This window comes from Bidens hawaiensis, unplaced genomic scaffold, assembly GCF_021521415.1.
Source record: "Bidens hawaiensis isolate Kalapana, Puna unplaced genomic scaffold, B.hawaiensis_p1.1 tig00033911_1, whole genome shotgun sequence".
Taxonomy (NCBI): Eukaryota; Viridiplantae; Streptophyta; class Magnoliopsida; order Asterales; family Asteraceae; genus Bidens; species Bidens hawaiensis.
In genome coordinates this window covers 115486-142510 of record NW_027505302.1, presented here as the reverse complement: position 1 = coordinate 142510, position 27025 = coordinate 115486, and the positions used below count along the sequence as shown (strand labels likewise).

Below are 27025 nucleotides of genomic sequence, written 5' to 3'. Positions count from 1 at the left end.
ACCATTGCAGATCTTAAGCTACCGGAGAAGAAGATCGAGTCGTGGTTCGTTTATCTCGAAGACCGGGGAACATCGTCATGGATCAGGTCAGATTCATTTCATGTTTCAACAATAACAATGAGGTGTTGAATACATAAGTTTGTAATAAATTTAGATAAAAAAAATGTTTCTAAGTATAGAAATTGTCAGTTGTGGTCATGGTTGATTCAAATTACAGTTAGAGAGAGAAATAGCAGCATTGCCGCCAAACTTCTATTTCCACAAAATTTCCAACTTCTAATGACACATACATGTGTCATCAAAACATTGCAACCCACTTCTATTTATTCTCAAACTTTGTTCAATTTCCCACATTCATAAGTAGACAACAACTATGGAGTCCGGTGGTGTTTCAAAGTTCGATACACGAACCGCTGAGGAAATAGCCATCGATGAATGGCTTCCGGTCACCGGGTCCAGAAAAGCCAAGTGGTACTACGCCGCCTTTCACAATGTCACCGCCATGGTTGGAGCCGGTGTCCTTAGTCTCCCCTTTGCCCTATCCGAACTTGGATGGTACGTTAACAAACGAATGAACACTGTCAAATCTCTTTGTTCATGTAGTTAAACAAATGAACATAACCACATGTTTCGTTTGTTCATTTAGATTACTTTTCTCAAGTAAATTTACTTTCTTCGTTAATATATTCATTTAATTTTAATTTTTTGGCACATTACAGTTTAGTGGAAATAAAAATATCACCCACCACAATTTAGTCTATTTAGGCCCAACCCGTTCATCTATATTCAATTATGTTCATTTATACTATTAGTAATAAACGAACATGAACACACTCGTTTTCTAAACAAACGGACACAAACAAGAAAACCTTGCTCGTTTAATTGTTCCTGTTCGAGCAGTTGTTCAGTTAAAGTTAGACGAACGAACACGAATACGCCCTATTTGTTTGTTTGTTTATGTGACTTGATATGATGCAGGGGCTTTGGAGTAACGATGCTAACCATGTCTTGGATTATTACATTGTACACGTTATCGCAAATGGTGCAGATGCATGAAATGGTTCCTGGAAAGCGGTTTGACCGGTACCACGAGCTAGGTCAACACGCGTTTGGTGAAAAGCTTGGGCTTTTTCTGGTTGTTCCTCAACAGCTTGTAGTGGAAGTTGGTACTTGCATTGTTTACATGGTTACCGGAGGCAAATCTATAGAAAAGGTCCAGCAGTTGCTTTGTCCCAACTGTACACCGATGAGGACAACTTACTACATTTTGATGTTCTCGTCCGTTCAGTTTGCGCTTGCTCATTTACCAAACTTCAACTCCATCACTATTGTCTCTGTGGCTGCTGCTGTCATGTCATTGAGGTATATTAATTAATATAACCATAAAATAATGAATTTATCCCATTTTGTTATTATAATTTATAACACAACAAAACGCATAATACATCATACTCCGTAACTGTTTAATGGGATTGCAGTTATTCATTTATTTCTTGGATAGCTTCTTGGAATAGGGGAGCTGATGCAGACGTGTCGTATAGGTTGAGGTCAAAAACTCATGTCGGTCAAATGTTTGACATGTTCAGTGCTTTGGGTAATGTGGCTTTTGCATACGCCGGTCACAATGTGGTCTTGGAAATCCAAGCAACCATCCCTTCGACTCCCGAAAAGCCATCCAAGGGACCCATGTGGCAAGGTTGTTTTTGTGCCTATATTGTTGTTGCCATTTGCTATTTCCCAGTTGCGATTATTGGGTACTATATTTTTGGTAACAAAGTTGATGACAACATCCTCATCACTCTGGATCATCCACCATGGCTTATTGCTATGGCTAACATCTTTGTCATCGTTCATATCATTGGTGGCTATCAGGTATGACTAAACATTATGCATTTATTGTGTTTTTTGGTATTTAATTTCACATCCTTTTCTTTCTTGAACTGACCCGGAAAAAAAAATCAGATTTTTTCGATGACAGTGTATGACATGATTGAAACCTACTTGGTGAAATCAAGGAAATTCAAGCCAAGTGCTCCCCTTCGATTCACTGTCCGTACATCATTTGTTGGTAAGACTTTGATCTCATATTATTATTATTATTATTATTTCACTAATAATATGGTATTTGAACTCTTTTGACACATTCGACTCGTTTCCATTTCGTATATTACCAATTTGATCCGTTAATGAGCAGTAACTTTGTTTTGATTCATATGTTGGGATGTTTGCAGTTTTCACCGCTTTTGTTGCAATCACAATACCTTTCTTTGGTGGTCTTCTTGGTTTCTTTGGAGGTTTTGCACTGGCACCAACAAGCTATTATGTAACTCTTCTTTTTAAATAAATATGTTGGAAATAAATGTTAAGAAATCATTTAATATAATTTGATAAGCCTTGTTTTCATTACTTGCAGCTTCCTTGTGTTATTTGGTTAATAGTCAAAAGGCCAAGAAAGTGGAGCTTAAGTTGGTGCGCAAATTGGGTAAGTCATAAGTTGATAAGCCTTTTGTTCTACGAGTTGCTAATTTGTATTTGTAATGTTTCAGTTTTGCATAGTATTTGGTGTTCTGTTGATGGTTTTAGCACCCATTGGAGCCCTGAGGTCACTCATTAAGCAAGCTGGCAGCTACAAAATATTCTCTTAAAAAGCTTCCGTTTTCTACTTTGAAACTTCATATATAGATGACGATGACGAAGAAGAAGATGAAGTTTGTTCACAAAAATCCAAGAAGTATGTATGTTGTTTTTGTGCAATAAAATGTGACCCTGTGCATCAACAAGCCGGCTTCTCTTTGGAGAAAAGACTGATTAAATAGCCTTCGTTTATAAATAAAGAAATAAATGTCGCGTGTGAAAGGCCCGCCCGCAAGATGGTTTTGGAGTTCGACACGGGCGTTATGTGATTTGTACTTGTTGAACCAATATACAGTAAACTTGACTTGTATTGTATGTGCTTTTTAAGATATAACCTTTTAGTGTGCAACATTTTTATATTTTGTTACCGCTTTTGTTGTTTGTGTGCGTTTTCTCATATATGAAATGTTGAGGTGTCGCGAACAGTACTATAATGAAAGACACAATCCACTAAATGATGACTCTAGCTTACCACTTATGTGGCTTTCAATAACAAAATTTGAAGATACAGTATCAAGAAAACAAGTTGTATTAACAGACTGCTTTGATTCGAACAAGTGCCTACTAGACTCGTGATTCAAAGTGAAGTTATAAGTTACAAAATTGCTAATCTTCTATGTAGCTTTTAAGTTCTTTCATCCTGTCATCATCAATAATTAACAAACTTGAATTTATAACTTGAAAACTGAAGTAAAATAACATCCAAATATAAGTCCCTAGGAAATGAAGAAAGAGAGCTTATGAGTTGTCCCACATCGGTTGGTTAAAAGAGTTAGCTAGAGAGGATGTGTGTATATAAGCAACTCAACTGCAAAGTTGAAAGGCACGCAGCTATGCAATAAGCACAAAGCGAACTATTCTTTTGTCTTTTACTAAAGAATACTGTGTACTTGTTGTGCTAAAATAGCGTATGTTTATTTTTGAAGAGCTCTTTCTCTTTGAAAGGACTCTTTAACAAACATAGTTTTAAATTTATTGTAATTACATCTTAGAAATTGCTTTATAAAATTTAGTTATTAAAACAATACTATGTAAATCGAATTTTTGTTGGCAAAGTTTCAAAAGTATATTAGGTGTTAAAAACTAAAGCATGTTCGATGATGTTAAATATGAGATTGGCCAGGGCCAAACTTGAATCATGTGGAGTTTAAACACGTTTGGGCTTAATACTAAGGTTCACTTAGAAAACGAGCCTGAGATACAAACATCGAGCAAGAGTATGAGCTTTATAATAACTATTATAAATGAGCTTCAAAAATTACTCACAAAACATAAGAGCATTCACAGTAGATGTTTTTAGAAGTGTTTTTGAGAAGAAATGAGGTGATGCGGATGAAAGAGGGTGATGATTAGACCATGTGTAGTGGGCGATATTGGAAGCTCGCCCGCATCTAGCCTTGGATTTTTATTTATTTATTTATTTTTTTTTGGGGGGGGGGGGCATGTATTTTTCGTTGTTTGGTTTGGAGATAATATTTTATTAGTGTGTGTGTGTGTGAAATATATATATATATATATATATATATATATATATATGATGTAGCGGAATTATTAGGCTACAAATCACTACACCCTAAATGTAAACGCTGACGTGACGTCACGTGTCAAAAATCGCCCCGAATGTAGCCCCTCCACTACACATGACCTTTGTTCTTCACAAAAAAACTAGTATGTGAGAGTGACTAGGAGAAAGAAGAGTGATGAGAGAAATGATGTTATAAAGTGGATGTGAAGAAAGAAATGTTGTGATTGGTTGGACAAGTGCCACTTTGACACATAAAAAACACATTGTGGATGTTTGAACTCCAGCTTTAGATATGAAACTAAGGGGGTGTTTGGTACAGAGAATGGAATTGTAGAGAAATGGAATAGAGAAATGGAATTGCAGAGAAAGGGAATTGGTCTGGAGAATGAGAATTGACTGTTCTGTTTGGTAGTACAGAGATTTCAGTTGAGAAATATAGCTGAGAATCATTTCTCTTGTTTGGTACATAGAAAATAAACAGAGAATTATATCAACTTTATCATTAGCACAAGTATTTTTTTCATAACAAATATTTATTAAAAAATAAAAAACATATAAAAAGATGCATAAATTCCAACCAAAATATGCACTGATCAAACCAATTCACATACAAAACATAGTTTTTAAGCAAAAAACATCAACCATAGTTAAAACCAATTCACATACAAAACATACTTCAACCATACACAACTATCCCATTGAACCATCGGTATACAACTCGACCATCTCAATTTTCTCTTCTATTGTCAACGTAAGAAAAGAACGTCCTAGATCCACATCTTTACCAATCAAATGAGCTGCTTTGAACCGTTTTTTCGTTGTGATACCTGGTAAAGCTTTCAACTCATCACTAACCTTTTCATAGATTTCACGAGCCTCCATACCTTCTTTGCTAAGTTGTTCACCCACCATCTCCCCAAATCGAAGCAAAACTTCCTTGATATCTTTGCAAGACTCTCGATATATCTCATCTGCATCCGTGCTTCTACCTCTTTTGCGCTTGCTTGTTACACTTCCTGTTTGTCATTCAGATCTATCAACATTTGGAACGGCTTCATCAACAAAATCAAAGTCTTCAATATCAACAGGTGAGCTTTTTTGCGTCTCTTGAACAACATCTTCTTCTCCAAGGTCAACTGCTTTACTACCAGTAGCTCTATCCTTACCGAATATGGTACACAATTTGTCATAGAAAGGAAATGACTTGTCACGAAAATTCACAGCACCTTTGTGAGACTACAAGACAATTACAAATAAATTAGACTAAAATTTTAAAATCTAAAAAACATATTTTTTAGAATATACCTTCACGTATTCATTCCAAACACTATCATCGGCAATAATACAACATTTTTGTTCATCCCAACCAAACCCACTTGTATGCACCATATCATATACAATGCTAAAGTGTGTCTTCCATGTCTTCATCCTAGACTTTATATGTGGTTCTGCTTTGAGGCCAGAGTTAGGAAGACTTACATCTAGCAATTGTTGAACACCATTTAAATAACCTGGTTTGAATCCATTGTCAGCACCAGCATACTTTCCGGATGCATGTATCTCCATTAATGCATCAATTAGCTTTGCATCTTCATCATTTGTCCAGGTATGCTTGCTCCGAGTAACTCCTCTCACTATATTTGAATCTGCCATGTCTACGTACAAATGCATAATTATACAATTAAAAATCATAATTCATGTAACTACAAATACAAATATAACAAGAAACATTAATAAGAAACAAATAAAGTGCATAAATAAACATTAATAAGAAACATCCTTGGTTCTACAAATAAAAAATACATAATTGTCAAACATAATTAAAAAACATTGTTGGCACGCTGCGTACGCATCGCAGTCCAACTATTAAACATTTCATTAGCAAGAAGGTCTCTACGATCGGTCCATTCTTGTGAGGGCTCGATCATAGAAATAACATTGTCATGGTCATTTGCAGGTTGTGTGTGATTTACTGGGATTTCGTTATCAAGAGGGTCTTCACTCATTGTTGTTCGTATGAAATTGTGCAATAAACAACAAGCAATGATGATACGTGGCATGGACTCTATGGGATGATATGAGTTATCACGCAAAATAGCCCATCTATCTTTAATCATTCCGAAACATCTTTCTATAACATTCCTGGCTGATGAATGTCTCATATTAAAGAACTCCTTAGCATTCGTAGGAGGACGAGACCAATCGTTAAGATGATAACGTTGACCTCGATATGGAGTTAAAAATCCTTCACCATTTGTATAACCGGCATCACAAAGGTAGTATGTTCCTACAATTAACCATAAACTCTATGTTAATTATCATACTTAAATCTATGTATATTCTTTGAAAATTGCCTATCACATACCCGGAGTTATTTTAAGACCATTGGGTCTACTGATTGCATCACGCAAAACTCTACTATCAGCTGCAGAACCCTCCCATCCCGCTAAGACATACGTAAATAAAAGGTCTCTCGTACATACTCCGAGTACGTTAGTACAAATCTGCCCTTTTCTTGTCCTATATGGTTTTCTATCAATAGCAGGGACTTTAACTTTAATGTATGTTCCATCTAATGCTCCTAAGCAACCCTGAGTTAAAAGAAATCATTACTTACTAATGTATGTTAGCAAAAAATATCTCTAATAAAAAATATGTTTGACTAACCTTAAACCATTTCCATCTTTCATCAGTTTCATTATCTGGCACTGGCACGGGTGACTTGTAGAGTTCTTTGTGTAATCGACATATAGCATTTAAGACTAACTTGAAATACCGACTTACAGTTTCCCCGGACCGATGAAATCTGTTGACTAGTATCCTATTCTTTGCATTATGAGCAAGGGTATGTAAAAACATTGCAACTTGCTCATCGACTAGCATGTTTTTACTATTCTTTAGTCCCCCTCTAGTTTCTAGCATATCACAAAGTGTTGTAAATGCATGTATATTCATTCTTATGTTAACAACACTCGTAACATCACTTTCATAAACCATCCTCACCATGTTTTCACGCCTATTATGGTAACTCATTAAATATTTTTTACGTAAAGTCATTGACTCAATCGACCGACGCAAATGATAAGTACACAACATCCACCAACGAATCGTAACATAAATGACATAAAATGCACCTATGGCAACTATTCTTTGTCTGGAAGGTGATCTTGCCATCTACACATAAAAATATAAGAAAATTCAAGAAAAACAAACTAGACCTCATATATATAACAAATCAAAAGAGTTCATAGTTCCTATTATACACTAAACTAGACCTCACGAGAGATTGCAGGTAAATTAATGCAAAAACGCAGCCAAAATGCACACCAAAATGCAGCAAATTAAAGTGCAAAATTGAGCTAAAGTGAAAGAAAAGAAACTACATAGAACTCAAAATTGAGCTAAAGTTAAAGTGCAAAATTTTGACATCATATGCTATTTTTTTCCTTTTGCCAATGATTTTTACCGCAAGTAATTGAGGGGAGACATTTAAAGACTTCAATTTAAAAAGAGAAGGTATTGAGTTCAAATATTATCTGATTACGCTAAAATAAAAATAGAGGTTTCTAGGTTTTGCTAGTGGATTTCTCACCTATGATGGATTTTCTATTGAGGATAAAATGAAAATAATCGGATGAGTCAGTAGTCCGTCAGTAATTTAAATGGCTATTCAATTTTTTTTTACTATTTTTCCTAAATTGACTCTAAACCAATGATCTAATCCAAATGTGCGTGCGTATGTACCCACCCAATGATCTATATGCCCACTTCAAATTCTCAAGGCTTAGTGCTTCTTTTTCTCTCTCTAGACACTGCACATGTGACATGTTTTTATATATAAATATAAGAGAAGTGTGTGATACAATAAAAACAGGCACAACATGAAAGGTCTCTACTTTTGTTGCAGCCTGTTGTTTGTAACATGTTTGTTAGGAGATATTAAGGCAGATGAAGCATATAATGATGGGGTTTATATTGTGTATATGGGTTCTGCTGCTGCCTCAAGGGACAACCATAACATACTTCTAACTTCTCTAGAAGAACTCAAGAAAATAAACTACACAGAACTCAACATCTCAAAACCCAGTTCGTGCTTTAGAAAACGACCTCGAAACGAGCCGAGCTCAAGCATTAGTAAGTCAAAATGAGCCGAATTCGAGCCTAGTCAAGCTTGAGCTCGGCTCGTTTACATCCCTTCAAACTGCTCATACACACAATTACAAACTTATACACACAAATATACACAAATTAACAGAAACACGAAGCTCGAGTGCATACATAAACTAAACCTAATGAGATTGCTGAGGCTAATCTGTTAATCGGTTAATATTCGATTGTGAAATATATATAGATTGAATGCTTATGGATGTGGTACGATTAATAATAATAAAGTGAAAAGGAAGCTGATATATATAGATTGAATGCTTATGGATCTGTTAATCGGAAATTTGAACCATACCTTGTTTTGGGTTGCGGTGCTCTGAAGGAGGAAGCTGATAGAAGTGAAAAGGAAGAGAATGGAAGTGAGAAATGAAACCCTAGAGAAATGATTTCTCCGCTTTTTTTAGAGAAAAGAAATCAGGGAAATGGAAATGGTTTATTTCCATTTCTCACCTCTTTCTTTCGTAAACAAACAAGAGAATTGTTTCCATTTCTATTTCTCACCCCCCAATTCTCTGTACCAAACACCCCCTAAGAATATAAGAGCATACTCAATAAGCATTTTTATATGATGTTTTTAAGATGTTTGTTCACGTCAATTTTATCTATAGTGCGACTAGTTTATACCTTCAAATAATTATTTTTCCCAAAAACTAAGAAAAACATTACTTTTTACATGTGGTGGGGGTGAAGGTAAAAGTGTTGGGTCTTGGGTCTTGAATACAAAAATATGGTAATTAAATTTGTTTTTGGGTGACCATGGTTTTGGATGTTTTTAGGTTTTTGGATGGATTTCTGGGTGTCTTAAAAAAAATGATATTTTTATGACACTTGAAACTACTCATTTTGGATGCTAAGTTGAAGTCTTGAGAGGCTGTTTAATGGCAACAGCATCAGCATCCAATCTAACGACACATATCCTAAGCATACTCGAAAAAATCAAGCACCTTAATCAACTTAAGCAGCTTCAGTCGTATCTAATCACCACTGGTCATTCAGAGCACCAGTTCTTCACCTTCAAACTCCTCCGCTGCTGCGTACTCTCATTATCTAATCTTGATTACGCTCGTTCAATCTTTAATTCTCTTGTATCACCCAATGTCTACCTCTACACCGCCATGATCACCGCTTATTCCTCTCACCCAGATCATCATTCATCTCTCCTTTTATACCGCCATATGGTTCGAAACAAACGGCCCAAAGTTACTCACTTTATTTACCCACATGTCTTGAAATCTTGCCCAGAGGTTTTCGGATCCAATGGGACTAAAATGGTGCATACCCAGATTGTTAAAACGGGTTATGAGCAATACCCAGTTGTCCAAACGGCTTTGTTAGATGCCTACTCGAGGGTTTCGTCGGATATCGGTGTTGCACGTTAACTGTTCGATGAAATGTCTGACAGAAATGTGGTGTCGTGGACCGCTATGGTTTCGGGGTATACGAGAGCCGGGGAGATGGAGAGTGCTGTTGAGTTGTTTGAACGAATGCCGGATAAAGATACCCCGTCTTGGAATTCGATAATCGCGGGGTGCACGCATAACGGGATGTTTTCGGAAGCGATTCGGCTTTTAAGGAGGATGGTTGTTAATGGGTTGAAACCGAATCATGTTACGGTTTTGTGCTCGCTTTCGGCATTTGGCCATACGGGCATGTTGCAGCTTGGGAAATCGACCCACGGGTATATTCTTAGAAACGCGCTTGGTCCGAATTCTCGTATGGCTAACGGTTTAGTTGACATGTATGGAAAATGTGGGAGCTTGAAAGAAGCCCGGAAGGTGTTTGACGAAACGCCGAAGAGAAACTTAACTTCATGGAACTCAATTATTAACTCTTTCGCCCTCCATGGACAAAGCGAGACAGCAATAGCAATATTCGAGGAAATGATTCAGCATGATGTAACACCAGATAATGTTACGTTTGTAGGATTATTAAACGCGTGTGTCCATGGTGGATTAGTTGAAAAGGGTCGTTTCTTTTTCACATCTATGGCTAACAACTATGGAATCGAGCCTGATATTCATCATATCGGGTGTTTTATTGATTTCTTGGTCGGGCTGGTAAGTTTGAAGAAGCAATGGAAGTGATTAAAACAATGAAATGCCCACCCGATGAAGCTGTATGGGGCTCTTTGTTGAATGGTTGCAAGATTTACAGGCGAATTGTGACAACTGCTCTATCCGACCCGACCCAGGTACCCGTTTTCGAATCCGATTCTTTTTATGATTTAAAATTTTATTATTAATCTTTGTAGATTTAACATTAAATAAATTATATATATATATATTTTAATATTACTTACTAATAATAATAATTTCTTTCCGCCTCTTTCTCTCTTGTCGCCGTCCCGCCTCTTTTCTCTCTTGTCGCCGTCCCGCCTCTTTCTCTCTTGTCGCCGTCCCGCCTCTTCTTCTCTCTTGTCGCCATCCCGCCCCTTTGCTTAACCCTTAAGCCTTGAAACCCTTTTTCTCTTAACTCCTTGCTTGTCCTTTGGTTCTTCCCGCCTAAGGATGTCTGCGCAGCTCCATGCGCCAGACTCCTTACAAGGAAGCCTGCGTGAAGACCAGTTGTTCCTGCGATACGCGAGGCGAACTGTTCTCGCAGCGCGCTAAGAATTGTAGTTCTTCTCGCAGCGCGCTAAGAACGGTAGTTCTTCCCGCGACGCGCTAAGAATTGTAGTTCTTCCCGCGGCGCGCTAAGAACGGTAGTTCTTCCCGCGACGCGCTAAGAACGGTAGTTCTTCCCGCGGCGCGCTAAGAACGGTAGTTCTTCCCGCGGCGCGCTAAGGATTTTAGTTCTTCCCGCGGCGCGCTAAGGATTGTTCTCTGTCTGCCTTCGCCCTCGCGCGTGCGCTCGAGTCTTCTCGCGCTAGACCTCAAGTCTTTTCTTCTGTTTTATCCAGCCTGTTTGCTTTGTATCTTATCTTCTGTGCTGTTGACCTAACCTGCCTTATGCCTGAAAAGCCACTTTCGGCGCAGCATGCGCACCAACCCTATTGGTTGGCAGAAAAAGTGACTGACATTATCTTTTGAGATCTGCTTTTCCAGAACCTTTACCTGACACCTCCTTTGCTATATTCTGTTCCTGTCAGCCTTTTTCCCTTGTCCCCTGCAGCTACCATATCTTTTGATATCTTTTGCTTTTGGCTTCTTATGCTTTTTAATATCTTTTGCTTGATTTGATTTGATCTTTTCCTCTTTTTAAGGGATTGTGTTCCCTAGGGTTTCCCTATAAATAATACTATTTTTCTTGTTATTTAACACTACACACACAAACACTTAAACTCTCTTCTGCTCTCTTCTCCTTGCCCTCTGCCGTTGTTCCTCAGCCGCCTCCTCTCTTTGCCTCCGTTTTCTCCTCTGTCCTCCCTGCATTTCCGGTAATATATATATATAATAATTTGTTTAAGATACATATTACTAATGGTTACATATATTCAAGACTTAAAACCAATCGATAAACCAATAAACTCTTATTTATAGGTTAACTTGTGCTTGTTTAAAAGTTGGTTCTTGCTTTACCTTTCAACACACCTTTTTCAGGTGAGTAATCTCGTACCTAATCCCTTTTTATTTTTAACGTTTTGGGATGTTCATGTGTTCGTACAAACTTGAGTCTTAAACTTGTTTATGAACTTTAGTCGCGCAGTATCCCATGTGTAGGGACGTTTACTTGGCTGTTTATTTGTATGTGTGAATCATTAACCGCTTTGTTCGGCCTATTCCGAAGTTTTCATGGATCCATTAGATGAACACGGGAGACCTATCGTTTACGGTTTTCTTTTGTTTACACGTGCACAGATGATTTCTTGTTTTTGTGCTCAATTGGGAGCACGGATTGAACTATGAGCTATGATCTATTTAGGCTTGATCACAATCTGATTACACCCTTGTTAAACACCAGATTTACACATGTTGCGTGCAGATTTATTATTATCTATTTATATCTATTAAACTTGATTTCTCACCGACACGCAAGTGTTGACGTTTTATTTTAACACATGTTCAGGTTTGCTGTAGCTGTTTCTGGAAGCTTGAGGACACATAGGATGTTTTCTTTTCTTTTGGACCTAGTTTAAAATGTAACAAGACAAGTTTATGTTATTTGAATATTTTGAGTTATAATATGATTTATGTTACTTTATGTCGTGTCCTGCGCGTGCGCAATGAAGTGTATTAATAAATATTGACACCCAAATAGTGTCGCGAGTAATGAAACAATACGTGGCGCCCCGATGTATAATCCGCCATCGGTCGGGGTGTTTCAGATTGGTATCAGAGCTCCGTGACTTTAGGATAGGTGGTTAGACGTAACGACCTAGAATACCTAAGAGTCCCTTTTCGCGCATGAGAAATATCTCATGTTTGCGCGCTAATTGTTAATTACTCGATATTTATAAAATATGCTTGCGCATACGCAGCACATGATTTCATGTTTATTTCGCGATCTTTCGATTTTTATTGTTAAATTTCAATTTGTTTCTTTACTTGCATATTCGTTTGTTGTGGGGATTGAAAATCCGAGAAGTCATGGTGGTACATGAATAGTTGATTTTCAATTACCATTAACTTTATGTTTTAAATTGAAGATATGAAAAGTCATGGTGATACATGAATTGTCAATCTCCAATATTCATTTGCTCGATATTTTAAATTGAAGATTTGAAAAGTCATGGTGATACATGAATTGTCAACCTTCAATGCTCGTTTACTCGATATTTTAAATTGAGAACTCGGAAAGTCATGGTGATGCATGAATTGTCGATTTTCAATTCGAATTTATTACTTGTATTAAGTTTGCATTTAAATTCCTGTTTTACTTCAAAACTTGATAGCATTTAACTCCGCGAAACAAGCTTTACGACGATATACTTTGCGCTAAAACAATTTCCTAGATATTAACAAAAATTAAAACTTTTATAGAATGCCTCCGCTATATCGCCGTCATCAGAGGAGAGAAGCCGCGCGCAGACTTAGGCAGCAACGTTCCCAGGAAATGGCCGCTGCGATAGCCCAAGCTTTAAACCAAACTAATACCAACCCCTCCAGATACAATATTAAATCCTTCAATGCGGGTAACCCTCCGAAATTCACCGGACTTGAAGGAGCCACCGTAATGCTCCAGTGGCTCGAGAAAATTGAAAACACTTTCCTCCATACCCAATGCCCTCCAGACCGACGAACCTTATACGCCTCAAGTGTCCTAGAATCAAGGGCGCTTACTTGGTGGAACGGAGTAGCTCATGCGCGTGGCGCAGAGGCTGCTTCTAGCATGCTCTGGGAGGAATTCAAGGAAATCTTGACGCGAGAATTCTGCCCTCCCAACGAAGTAAAGCGCCTGGAGGAAGAGTTTTGGAACCTGAAACAGTACAGTGGCGAAGCGCGCGAGTACGCGACGCGCTTCCATGAATTAAGCTTGCTTGTCCCACACCTAGTTACCCCTTCCCGCCGAGCCATCGAGAAGTTCCTTGGGGGTCTCCCCATGGAAATTCAAGATTCTGTATGGGCCAGAAACCCAGTAACCCTCTCTGACGCTATCGAGTTGGCCGCTGTGCTCAGCGACAACCATGTCAGAGCAGGAACCCTGTTCCTGCGGGGATCTGAGAAGACCAAACCCACCAAGACTGTCCCAGAACCAACAGAAACCAAACCAGAACCTTCAAACCGTAATAACCTCAAGCGCAGGCGCAAAGCCTATGCGCTTACCAGCCCGCCCATTGTCCAGCAACCCACCTACCAACCTCCAGTTTACGCGCCTAACCCACTGTCGACCTACCCAACACCTCCTGTAGCCCACAACTATGCCTTAACCAATCCAGCACTCCCTACCCCGTCAACTAAGAAACCTTACACAGGAAACCACCCCTTTTGCCCAACCTGTAGACTTCACCACCCACCTCAAGTCCCGTGTCGACTTTGTCACCGATGTGGCCGCGCTGGTCACAAAGCGGAAAACTGTAGAGTCCTTCCCTCCAACCCAACAGCGCAAACACCACCAGCCTACCTGCAGAACCCACAACCAACATACCCTAATCCACGACCCAGGTCGTGCTATAACTGCGGTGATCCCAGTCATTTCCGGAACGCGTGCCCGAGACTGCAAGTTCAGATTACGCAAGCGAACCCAGTTAACCAAATTTCGAACCAAGTGACGCGCGGACGAGCTTTTAATATAACCGCGCACCAAGCGCAAGCGAATAATGACGTGGTTAATGGTACATTTTTACTTAACGGACATTATGCATCTATACTTTTTGATACTGGCGCCGATAGAAGTTTTATTTCTCTCGCATTTGAGCAGAAACTTGCGCGACCGCGCATAAACTTAAGCGAAAACTTTTCAGTTGAATTGGCTAATGGTGAAACTATTTTAATAAACTCCGTAATCAAAGATTGCACGCTTAACCTTAACGAAAACGATTTTCTAATCGACCTCATCCCCATGCCTCTTGGAAGTTTTGATGTTATTATTGGTATGGATTGGCTCTCGCAAAATCGCGCTGAAGTTATTTGCGCCAAGAAGTTGATTCGCATCCCTCGAGAAAATGGTGATCTTCATATCTACAGCGAGAAACCGTCTAACGGTCTTAAACTTATGTCTTGCGCTGAAACCCGAAGACTCTTGCGGAAGAAATGTATCGCATTCTTAGCCCATGTGGTCAAACCCGATGAAGGAAAGAAGAAACTTCGCGAAATCCCTATCGTGCGTGACTTCCCTGAAGTCTTTCCCGATGATCTTTCTGGTTTACCTCCCGCTCGGGAAGTTGAGTTTCGTATTGATCTTGTCCCTGGTGCTTCCCCCGTAGCCAAATCTCTTTATCGTCTTGCACCCGCTGAGATGCAAGAATTAGCAAGTCAACTTCAAGAGTTGACCAATAAAGGATTCATTCGCCCTAGCTCTTCGCCCTGGGGTGCTCCGGTGTTGTTCGTTAAAAAGAAGGACGGTTCGTTTCGTATGTGTATTGATTACCGCGAGCTGAACAAGCTCACCATTAAGAACCGGTATCCCTTACCGCGTATTGACGACCTCTTTGATCAACTCCAAGGTGCCTCTTGTTTTTCCAAGATCGATCTCCGTTCTGGCTATCACCAGTTGCGCATCCGCGAAGAGGATATTCCCAAAACTGCCTTTCGAACTCGCTATGGCCATTTTGAATTCTTGGTCATGCCCTTCGGTTTAACCAACGCACCCGCTGTTTTCATGGATCTAATGAATCGGGTGTGTAGGCCTTTCTTGGATAAATTCGTGATTGTGTTTATCGATGACGTTCTGATTTATTCCAAAACCAAGGCCGAGCATGAGCAACATCTTCAGTTGGTGTTGCAAAAGCTTCGAACCGAGCAACTCTTTGCCAAACTCTCCAAGTGTGAATTTTGGTCGGATGAAGTACAGTTTCTTGGCCATGTTGTTAACAAGATGGGTATCCATGTCGACCCATCCAAGATTGAAGCAATCAAGAACTGGATTACGCCATCCACTCCTACCGAAATCCGTTCCTTTTTGGGCTGGTTACTACCGGCGATTTATTTCGAACTTCTCAAAGATCGCTTTGCCTTTAACAGCTTTAACGCACAAAGGCAAACCGTATATTTGGGGCTCGAAGCAAGAAGAAGCCTTCCAAACGCTCAAGCAATTGTTGTGCGAAGCTCCTGTTCTAGCGCTACCTGAGGGTAATGATGATTTTGTCGTGTATTGTGATGCCTCCAACCAAGGTCTCGGTTGTGTACTTATGCAACGAGGCAAGGTTATCGCTTACGCGTCAAGGCAACTTAAAATTCATGAAAAGAATTATACGACTCACGACCTCGAACTTGGTGCAGTTGTATTTGCCTTGAAAATCTGGAGACACTACCTCTATGGGACTAAGTGTATCATTTACACAGACCATAAAAGCCTTCAGCACATTTTTGATCAAAAGGAACTTAACATGAGACAACGTCGATGGAACGAACTCATCAGCGACTGCGATTGTGAGATCCGGTATCACCCTGGAAAGGCTAATGTGGTAGCCGATGCGCTCTGCCGAAAACCCAGCCAACTTAACTGTATCTTGCAGCGCACGCAGCTTCACTTCGCGCCGATTCAAAGCAATCTTGAATCACGCATTCGTGACGCGCAGCGCGCATCCATCAGCAATGGCAACCTTCGCGCCGAGTTAGCGTGTGGCGCGGAAGCGCATTTTGTCCCTAATCTGAGTGGAATTCTCTGCTATCTCAATCGCATCTGGATCCCCAATGATGAGAATCTTCGCTCTGTCCTACTGAGTGAAGCGCACAAAACTCGGTATTCCATTCATCCTGGCGCTGATAAAATGTACAAGGATTTGCGCATTACTTATTGGTGGCCCGGTATGAAAAAGGATATTGCTATGTTCGTAGCTAAATGCCTGACTTGTTCTAAGGTAAAAGCTGAACATCAACGCCCATCTGGTTTACTCGAACAACCAGAAATTCCTACGTGGAAATGGGAAAGTATAGCAATGGACTTTATCACCAAGTTACCCTTGACCGCAAGCAAACATGATAGCATTTGGGTAATAGTGGATCGATTGACCAAATCTGCCCACTTTCTGCCCATTCGTGAAACTTACCGTGTTGAGCAACTTGCGCATCTTTATGTCAAGGAAATTGTCTGCCGTCATGGTACTCCTTTGAGCATCATATCCGATCGCGATGGCCGTTTTATATCTCGCTTTTGGAAATCTCTCCAATCTGCGTTAGGAACTCGTTTGGACATGAGTACTGCATATCATCCTCAGACTGACGGACAGTCTGAGCGAACCATCCAAACCCTTGAGGATATGCTCCGATCTTGTGTTCTTGATTTTGGAGGTAATTGGGATTCACACCTACCTCTGATCGAGTTCTCTTATAATAACAGCTATCATTCCAGCATCGGTATGGCCCCATTTGAAGCACTTTACGGTCGAAAGTGCCGCTCGCCGATTTGTTGGAGCGAAGTGGGTGAAGTTCAAATCACAGGACCCGAACTAGTTCAAGAGACAACCGATAAAATCGCCAAGATCCGTGATCATCTGCTGACTGCCAGAAGCCGACAGAAGAGTTACGCAGATCGCAGGCGGAAGCCTCTCGAATTTCAAGTTGGTGATCTTGTTCTCCTCAAAGTGTCGCCCTGGAAGGGTGTTGTCCGCTACGGGAAGAAAGGTAAGCTTGCGCCTCGTTATGTTGGTCCGTTCAAGATTCTCGCGCGCGTAGGAAAAGTTGCCTACAAACTTGACCTGCCGCCCGCGCTCAGCAATGTGCATCCAACGTTCCATGTATCCAATCTCAAGAAATGTCTAGCTGATGAGAACCTTCACATACCACTTGATGAAGTTCAAGTTGATGAGTCTATGCATTTCGTTGAGAAGCCTGTTGAGATTATGGATCGCGAGGTAAAGCAAACCAAGCGCAGTCGCATCCCCATTGTTAAAGTTCGTTGGCAGTCCAAGCGCGGAGCCGAGTTCACTTGGGAAAGGGAAGATCAGATGAAGATCAAGTACCCGCACCTTTTCTCTGCGCATCCTACTTCGAGATAAATTTCGGGACGAAATTTCTTAAAGTAGGGGAGACTGTGACAACTGCCCTATCCGACCCGACCCAGGTACCCGTTTTCGAATCCGATTCTTTTTATGATTTAAAATTTTATTATTAATCTTTGTAGATTTAACATTAAATAAATTATATATATATATATATTTTAATATTACTTACTAATAATAATAATTTCTTTCCGCTTCTTTCTCTCTTGTCGCCGTCCCGCCTCTTTTCTCTCTTGTCGCCGTCCCGCCTCTTCTTCTCTCTTGTCGCCGTCCCGCCCCTTTGCTTAACCCTTAAGCCTTGAAACCCTTTTTCTCTTAACTCCTTGCTTGTCCTTTGGTTCTTCCCGCCTAAGGATGTCTGCGCAGCTCCACGCGCCAGACTCCTTACAAGGAAGCCTGCGTGAAGACCAGTTGTTCCTGCGATACGCGAGGCGAACTGTTCTCGCAGCGCGCTAAGAATTGTAGTTCTTCTCGCAGCGCGCTAAGAACGTTAGTTCTTCCCGCGACGCGCTAAGAATTGTAGTTCTTCCCGCGGCGCGCTAAGAACGGTAGTTCTTCCCGCGACGCGCTAAGAACGGTAGTTCTTCCCGCGGCGCGCTAAGAACGGTAGTTCTTCCCGCGGCGCGCTAAGGATTTTAGTTCTTCCCGCGGCGCGCTAAGGATTGTTCTCTGTCTGCCTTCGCCCTCGCGCGTGCGCTCGAGTCTTCTCGCGCTAGACCTCAAGTCTTTTCTTCTGTTTTATCCAGCCTGTTTGCTTTGTATCTTATCTTCTGTGCTGTTGACCTAACCTGCCTTATGCCTGAAAAGCCACTTTCGGCGCAGCATGCGCACCAACCCTATTGGTTGGCAGAAAAAGTGACTGACATTATCTTTTGAGATCTGCTTTTCCAGAACCTTTACCTGACACCTCCTTTGCTATATTCTGTTCCTGTCAGCCTTTTTCCCTTGTCCCCTGCAGCTACCATATCTTTTGATATCTTTTGCTTTTGGCTTCTTATGCTTTTTAATATCTTTTGCTTGATTTGATTTGATCTTTTCCTCTTTTTAAGGGATTGTGTTCCCTAGGGTTTCCCTATAAATAATACTATTTTTCTTGTTATTTAACACTACACACACAAACACTTAAACTCTCTTCTGCTCTCTTCTCCTTGCCCTCTGCCGTTGTTCCTCAGCCGCCTCCTCTCTTTGCCTCCGTTTTCTCCTCTGTCCTCCCTGCATTTCCGGTAATATATATATATAATAATTTGTTTAAGATACATATTACTAATGGTTACATATATTCAAGACTTAAAACCAATCGATAAACCAATAAACTCTTATTTATAGGTTAACTTGTGCTTGTTTAAAAGTTGGTTCTTGCTTTACCTTTCAACACACCTTTTTCAGGTGAGTAATCTCGTACCTAATCCCTTTTTATTTTTAACGTTTTGGGATGTTCATGTGTTCGTACAAACTTGAGTCTTAAACTTGTTTATGAACTTTAGTCGCGCAGTATCCCATGTGTAGGGACGTTTACTTGGCTGTTTATTTGTATGTGTGAATCATTAACCGCTTTGTTCGGCCTATTCCGAAGTTTTCATGGATCCATTAGATGAACACGGGAGACCTATCGTTTACGGTTTTCTTTTGTTTACACGTGCACAGATGATTTCTTGTTTTTGTGCTCAATTGGGAGCACGGATTGAACTATGAGCTATGATCTATTTAGGCTTGATCACAATCTGATTACACCCTTGTTAAACACCAGATTTACACATGTTGCGTGCAGATTTATTATTATCTATTTATATCTATTAAACTTGATTTCTCACCGACACGCAAGTGTTGACGTTTTATTTTAACACATGTTCAGGTTTGCTGTAGCTGTTTCTGGAAGCTTGAGGACACATAGGATGTTTTCTTTTCTTTTGGACCTAGTTTAAAATGTAACAAGACAAGTTTATGTTATTTGAATATTTTGAGTTATAATATGATTTATGTTACTTTATGTCGTGTCCTGCGCGTGCGCAATGAAGTGTATTAATAAATATTGACACCCAAATAGTGTCGCGAGTAATGAAACAATACGTGGCGCTCCGATGTATAATCCGCCATCGGTCGGGGTGTTACACGAATGGACTTGGCTGAAATTGCAGTCAAGAAACTAATTGAAATCGATCCAAACAACGGTGGGTACGGGACGATGTTGGCTAATATCTATGGGGCAATAGGTGAATGGGATATGGCAAGGGCAGTAAGGAAATCATTGAAGGAGAAGAAGGCTCATAAGATACCGGGCTGTAGTTGGATTGAAGTTGATAATCAAGTTCATCAGTTTTATTCTGCTGATGATTCGCATTTCAAAATCGAAGATATAAATTTGATATTGGAAAGTATATTTGGATTATCTGATGAAAACATCTTCCATCATCATGATCATGATTATCAGCCGTTGTCACATAATAGAGGTTGAGTGAGTATGCGGTCTCAAGTTACATAAGTTAAGTTCTTTGATTGATACTGAATCATAATACAAGAGTAGATGCTAAATTTGAGCTAATAAACTTGAAGGTATATCGATCAACGGTTAAGTATCGATCTGTTCGTTTATTTATTTATTTATTATACAAAGGAAGATGGATTCTACAAGATACTGTAAAAGTTTTGACTGTGAAATGAGAATTGATGTTACTTAGGTAAGAATTAGGAGTGTGAATGTGAGTCTGAAGCTGCAGCTGTAGCTTAACTCGGAAGTTATATTTACAGGCTATATATACATACATACTTATATCTAGGGTTATAATATATAACATAACATGTAGATTATCACAAGTTTTGGATTGAATCAGAAACTGAAAAAGCTAAACTGAAATAACCGAAACGAAACGAGAAAATAAGTTATGAAGCCAAAGATGAAAAGGTGCATACTTATGCATCCATTAAATACAATGTAGAACTGTGTAATTTGATTCAATGCATTCCCAAAATCACAAAATTAAATGATACTAATCGTTATATTCGATCATTCAAGATTAATTGTAAACTCTGCTTTGCAATTCAAAATCCATACGAATTTAATACCTGCATTCCAAGAAGCTAAAGCAGATATCCTAAATTTTATTTTATTTATTACATTATAATATTAATATACTATTCAGATGTTTTGATTGATCAATGCTCATTAAGAGGTTGCCACTAAGTATTAATCATAGCTACCTCTGAACGTTAAGTATGTTTGTTTCACCAAAATGACATCTCAACCTCTTACCCATTTTTACCTCTTTTAGGCATAAGTCCATTTTCTCAACATACACATCTAATAAATTACCATTCATTTAATTAATCATCAAAATCCAGCCTTATTTTCTAACTAGTGACAAAGCAGGCCATAAGATGTTATTGCTAATCACGGAATTGAATCAAAATATAATGAACAATCAGATTAAAAGAACAAAATAAACTAATATTTCAAACGATTACTCGAATCCTTCAAACGATTACAAAAAGAGAGTATAAAAGATTACTGAATTGTAACAATGTGTCGCTAATGAACAAACTTGAGAACAGCTACACTTGACCGCTGTTGACTATTACCATTGACTTTCGTTGACTTTTATCACTGAGTAACCATATTAGAATAGCATTACATTGTGATTCATATCTCAACATATAACATAACCAATGAATACTTTGTTCGTTAATTTACATAATCTTTACGTCAGGACCAAAAATATAACCACACGAAGACCACAATGAGCACGTGGTGCAGTGGCGGATCCAGGATTTTTATTCAATGGGTTCACTGTTTTAGATGCTCCAATGATATAGAACCGAACATGAAAAGTTCGGGCTGATTCGACGGTTTGGGTCAGTTAAGGTTTATCACATAATAAAAGTACGATACAATAATAAAAAATACATCGTCATTAGAAAATATAAATACTTAGAAACAAGGCTCGTGTTTTTAGAAATGACAATGGGTCGGGTTTGAGACGAGTTTAGGTATTCTCGACCCCATACCCTATTATTAAAGTCCGTCCCATATCCTGAGCATAACTCATCGGGTATTTGTCGGGTATACTCGCAGGTTCCGGGTAGACTCGTTAGTTTAATAAATATGCCCCTCGGGTATGCCCGACTCAAAACCCGTAGGGTATCTATCAAAAATCCATGTTTGATGGAAAAACTTAATTTGTCTTCAATACAATTGTTAAGCTTTAGCATTCAAATACAAGTTATATATATAACTGTATTCTGATACAAGGATAGTTAACATATTTTCTTAAAAAGGATAGATGGCTATAACACTTACCAAGGCATAGGTTATAAAAACTACATTGAATGACGGAAAAATACATGTAAACTATTGAGGTTCCAAGCTGCATATGTTGAAGGTATATATATATGTTTATGAAAAAAGGAAAACAAAATTGCTTAAATAGAGAATCGAACCCAGGTTTTTACCATAGAAAAGCAAAGTGGTTACCACTAGACTTCAGTTTCAATTTGATTATGAATTCACTCACAGTTTATATATGGGTTCACTTTCCTATTTTATATAGGTGTTCTATATAAAATCCGAAACTCAATGGGTTCCGGTGAACCCGCAACTATGTGAGTAGATCCGCCCCGGCCCTTTCGTTTTATTATAAACAAACTTGTAGACGGCCAAAACCTTCAGTAATAGCAAAGACTACATGCGATTCTAACTGGCCAAGATTCTGCACAAAACAAACTCAAAGCTGGAAAAGAAAGTGATAGCTTACTAAACACCAAAAAGAGAATGACGACAACTTGCTAATTAACTAAGGAATTAAGGATAATCCTAAAAAAATAATAAATGTGTTGGTGATAAATTAATTTTCCTTCTCTTTAAAGAAAGATATAGCACTACGAAAAGTAACTTTCATTGGGTTTAAACCTTAAGTAACTTTCAGTGGGTTTAAGCCTTGAGGGAAACGTGTAGAAACGAAGGCAAACATAGCAATATGAAAATTACTTTTCTAATTTTAGCCAGTTAAGTGAGAGCATAATACACTATATTATGTGTTTATAAGTAGCGATAAAAGTGAAGTTGCTTGTTAGAAGCTTATTCCTAAAGAATAATGCCATATTCACTCGATGGTGATTACAAACTAAGCTCCCCTCTCTTCTATGGATGTATCCCTCAGTGATATATAGATACACATTAGGAGTAGCCCGTGACATATATCCACCAAATCATAACTAGCCAGGGATACAAAATGTCGCCAACAATTGGTTTTGTGTTAGTTCTCACTTGCACAGCCTTTTTCAATGTGTTTCCTACCAAAGCCACTGACCTCAAAACCTACATTGTTCACTTAAGTTCACCCGAAGGCCAGGTGCTCAACAATGAAGAATGGTATAACTCGGTTCTGTCAAAAGTAGCCGCACGATCAAACGAAATGCCAGAGATGGTTTTCACATACCGTCACGTGATTACAGGATTTGCTGCTAAAATGACAGCAGATCAAGCAGAGTTGATGGAGCGTTTGAGTGGAGTTTTATCCGTAAGCCCTCAAAGTGTGTATCAGTTACACACAACTCGTACACCTTACATTCTGGGCTTGCGCCAAAACTCAGGTTTATGGAGAGACTCAAACCATGGAAAGGGAATCATAATTGGTGTTTTCGACACTGGAATTACTCCCGGGCATCCTTCTTTTGATGACCATGGGGTCCCCCCTCTACCATCAACATGGAAGGGTAAATGTGAAGTGGCGGGGTGTAATAACAAGCTTATCGGAATAAGAAACTTTATGAGGGGACTTTCGCCGATAGATAATGACGGCCACGGGACACACACTTCAAGTACCGCTGCAGGGAACTTTGTAGACAATGCAAACGTATTCGGATTGGGGAATGGCACTGCTAGTGGGATGGCACCACTAGCACACGTGGCCATGTATAAAGTAGGTTCGTACAACAAGATTTTTACGGACGATACCATCTTGGCAGGCATGGATGCAGCTATTGAAGACGGAGTTAATGTTATGTCTCTTTCGCTTGCTCCGAATTCCTCGTCCTTTTATAGTGATAGTCTAGCAATTGGCGCCTTCAGCGCCATGCAGAAAGGTATCTTCGTGAGTTGTTCAGCAGGTAATTATGGGCCGAAGAGTGCATCGTTAGTCAATGAGGCCCCATGGATCCTTACAGTTGGGGCCAGTACAATTAATAGAAGGTTCAGGACAACAGTTGTTCTTGGAAACAAGAAGAAATTTCACGGTGAATCCTTGTACCAACCAAGTGATTGCGACCAGAAGCTTCGGCCTCTTGTTTACGGAGCATGGTGCAAAAAAGCATCACTGGATCACATTGATGTCAAGGGGAAGGTAGTGTTGTGTGATCATGGGAAAGATTTTGATACGACTTCCAACGGAACGGTAGTTAAGGATGCAGGGGGAGTTGCCATGATTATGGCTAATGGCAATGTTCATGGTCAGAGTATAATGGCAGAAGCTCATGTTATACTTGCATCAAATGTTGGTTACAAAGAAGGGGTTGAGATTAAGAAGTATCTGAACTCAACTTCTTCTCCTGTTGCCACTATCCGTTGTGGTGGAACTGTGGTTGGGTTGAAATCAGATCCACAGATGACTTCTTTCTCTTCAAGAGGGCCTAACCGTGCAAGTCCTGGTATCCTAAAGCCAGACGTTACAGGACCGGGTATGGACATTCTTGCAGCATGGCATCAATCGGTTGACAACAAAACAGGAACAAAAGCAACATTTCACGTCATAGCAGGCACATCAATGTCTTGTCCTCATCTTGCAGGCATAAGCGCGTTGCTCAAAAGCGCGCATCCAGAATGGTCTCCTGCAGCCATCAAGTCTGCAATAATGACCACTGCCAGTCAAGTAAACCGAAAAGGAGAGCCCATTGTAGACGAAAGAGGTCTTCCTGCTGACGTATTCGCCATCGGCTCTGGTCACGTGAACCCACCAAAAGCCCATGAGCCAGGCCTTGTATTTGACATCCAACCTGAGGACTACATTCCTTATCTTTGTGGGTTAGGCTATACGTCCAAACAAATTGAAATCATCGTTAGAAAGAATGCTAATTGCTCAAAGACCATCCCGGAGGCCCAGCTAAATTATCCTTCTTTCGCGGTGTCTCTTAAAAGAGGTGATCGCAAAACATACTCAAGGACAGTGACTAATGTTGGTTTGGCAAACTCAAGGTATAGCATCAAGGACGTTTCTGTACCAGAGGGTGTAAGTATTAAGGTTGTGGTTCATAATGATGAGGATGTGAGTAATATTGGTTTGCCAGACTCGGGTTACAGCATCAAGGACGTTGCTGTGCCAAAGGGTGTAAGTATTAAGTTTGTGGTTCAAAAAGTAGAGGACGTCATGAGCTTCACAGAGTTACACCAAAAGAGAACATACGAGGTGACGTTTAGTCGAGATGTTAAGGACAAGGAGAGAGGTCTGTACGGGCAAGGGCATATGACGTGGGTAGATGAAAGTGGTAAGTATAGCGTTAGAACTCCATTTTCATTCAAGTTTGAATGAAGATCCTAGTGCCTGCCTGCATCTTGTATACCATGATATGCTTTTATATATAATTAAATAAGTAATACGAAGGGAAGAAAAGTCACCGTTTTCATATGTTTCGAATAATTTATATGTTTATTGTTATAAAAGTTTCTAAAGTGAAGGAGAATGAACAAGTAAAAATGTAAACAAGATAGATAACCAAACATGTAGTTTTTGTTCGTTCGCCTATAACTAATTAACTAGTGAAAACTGATTGGATGATGATGATGATCCTAATTCCTATGCCTTATGATAACCTGTGAGTATTACTTAATTAGCTTTATCCAAACAAAGATAGAAAATATGTCACAGATGAATTTCATCGAGCAGTTGGTAGGCATATACAATGAAGAAATGTAAAATATGATCCCCAAAATCACAAAACTAAGAAATAGCCATCATTATATTCAGAAGATCAATGGTAAACATTTTCAAAATTCAGATGAATCTAATACCTGCATTGCATTGCATTCCAGGAAGTTAAACCTGACAACCGAATTAGTTACTCTCTCCTTTGGTGGTATGACTTTGTTTCATCACAAAATGTCTGTTTTTGAGCTTAACTGTTTCATTTCGGTTTTGATTTTTTTTTTAAATAAAATATATCTAGTAGAGACATCACTTTTTGAGTGAGATCCAACTAAGACAGCCCACCTGATCACCATTTTTTGGAAGCTAGAATTTAGTTTCAAGCAGGGTTGTAAACGAGTCAGGTCCAGCCTGAGCTCGAACTCGCCTTGTTTAGACTTACAAGAACTTGAGCTCGAGCTCGGCTGGTTTCAAGCTCTTTTTCAGTTGTTCTAAAGCTTGATCCAGCTTGTTTATTTGATACAATAATATTATAGATATAGATAAAATTTAATTCATTTTCTACTATATTATTAGTTTCACTTGCAGATATAGATATACATATACTGTATGTTTTTAATTGATTTTGATGCCTTTGAATTGTTCCTCTTAATGATTATTCCCATACTAGGTTATTGACTCGTGGGAGCCACGGATGGAAATATAAAAATCGTCTAATAAACACATATAATTTTAACTGATAATATTGTCCGTTCTAGAAAGTAAGTTCATTGAACTTGTCTAAAATCGAAGGATAGACAAAGTCTATTAAATCATATATTGAAAATAATGAATTGTTAATTAGAAGATCATCGGAAATTTGTACATTCATTCGTCGTCATTTGGACACCCCCCCCCCCCCAGAACATTCCCTTCACATAGATCTCATAGTTAATTCGCAAATTATTTTATCTCTTCAATATGTAATGTTTAGCATCCAACTGTGAGCCTCATGTTTTTTTTTTGATAGTTTAAGTACCTTTCACTTTGACAAGCTGTAGAAAGAACGATTAATTGAAGTGTAATTTAAAATAAACACGAACAAAAGTCTGTACAATTTAACTATTTATTTAACAAAAGTATCATAAATTTAGTATTTACAACCCCCTAAATACTTCCTTGTATACAAGGTTATAGCATTTTCGTTGTTGTCAAAGATTAATATAAAGAGGAACAAACTGGTTTTTTTAATAGCTAATAACTAAACACTTACAAACATCAATTGGCCTATATGACTTGTTTAACGATTCATAGAGCCATAACTTGTATGCACTCTAA

The 27025-nt window shown here is 39.1% G+C and overlaps 1 protein-coding gene, 1 non-coding gene and 2 pseudogenes across 2 annotated transcripts; all 4 read left to right on the top strand.

The window, feature by feature from the left end:
* The first annotated feature begins 373 nt into the window (after positions 1-373).
* Positions 374-1375, top strand: LOC143612211 (lysine histidine transporter-like 2 pseudogene; annotated as a pseudogene).
* A 2088-nt stretch (positions 1376-3463) lies between these two features.
* LOC143612218 (U5 spliceosomal RNA) lies at positions 3464-3583 on the top strand. Its single transcript, XR_013149910.1, has one exon. It is a non-coding gene; the product is annotated as a U5 spliceosomal RNA (small nuclear RNA).
* Positions 3584-9313: 5730 nt separating this feature from the next.
* LOC143612210 (pentatricopeptide repeat-containing protein At1g33350-like) lies at positions 9314-20313 on the top strand (annotated as a pseudogene).
* Positions 20314-22833: 2520 nt separating this feature from the next.
* Positions 22834-25375, top strand: LOC143612215 (subtilisin-like protease). Its single transcript, XM_077086252.1, has 2 exons — positions 22834-25111; positions 25208-25375. Exons 1-2 carry the CDS (start codon positions 23084-23086, stop codon positions 25373-25375), a joined length of 2196 nt encoding a protein of 731 aa, XP_076942367.1. The 5' UTR covers positions 22834-23083.
* The last annotated feature ends 1650 nt before the right edge of the window (positions 25376-27025 follow it).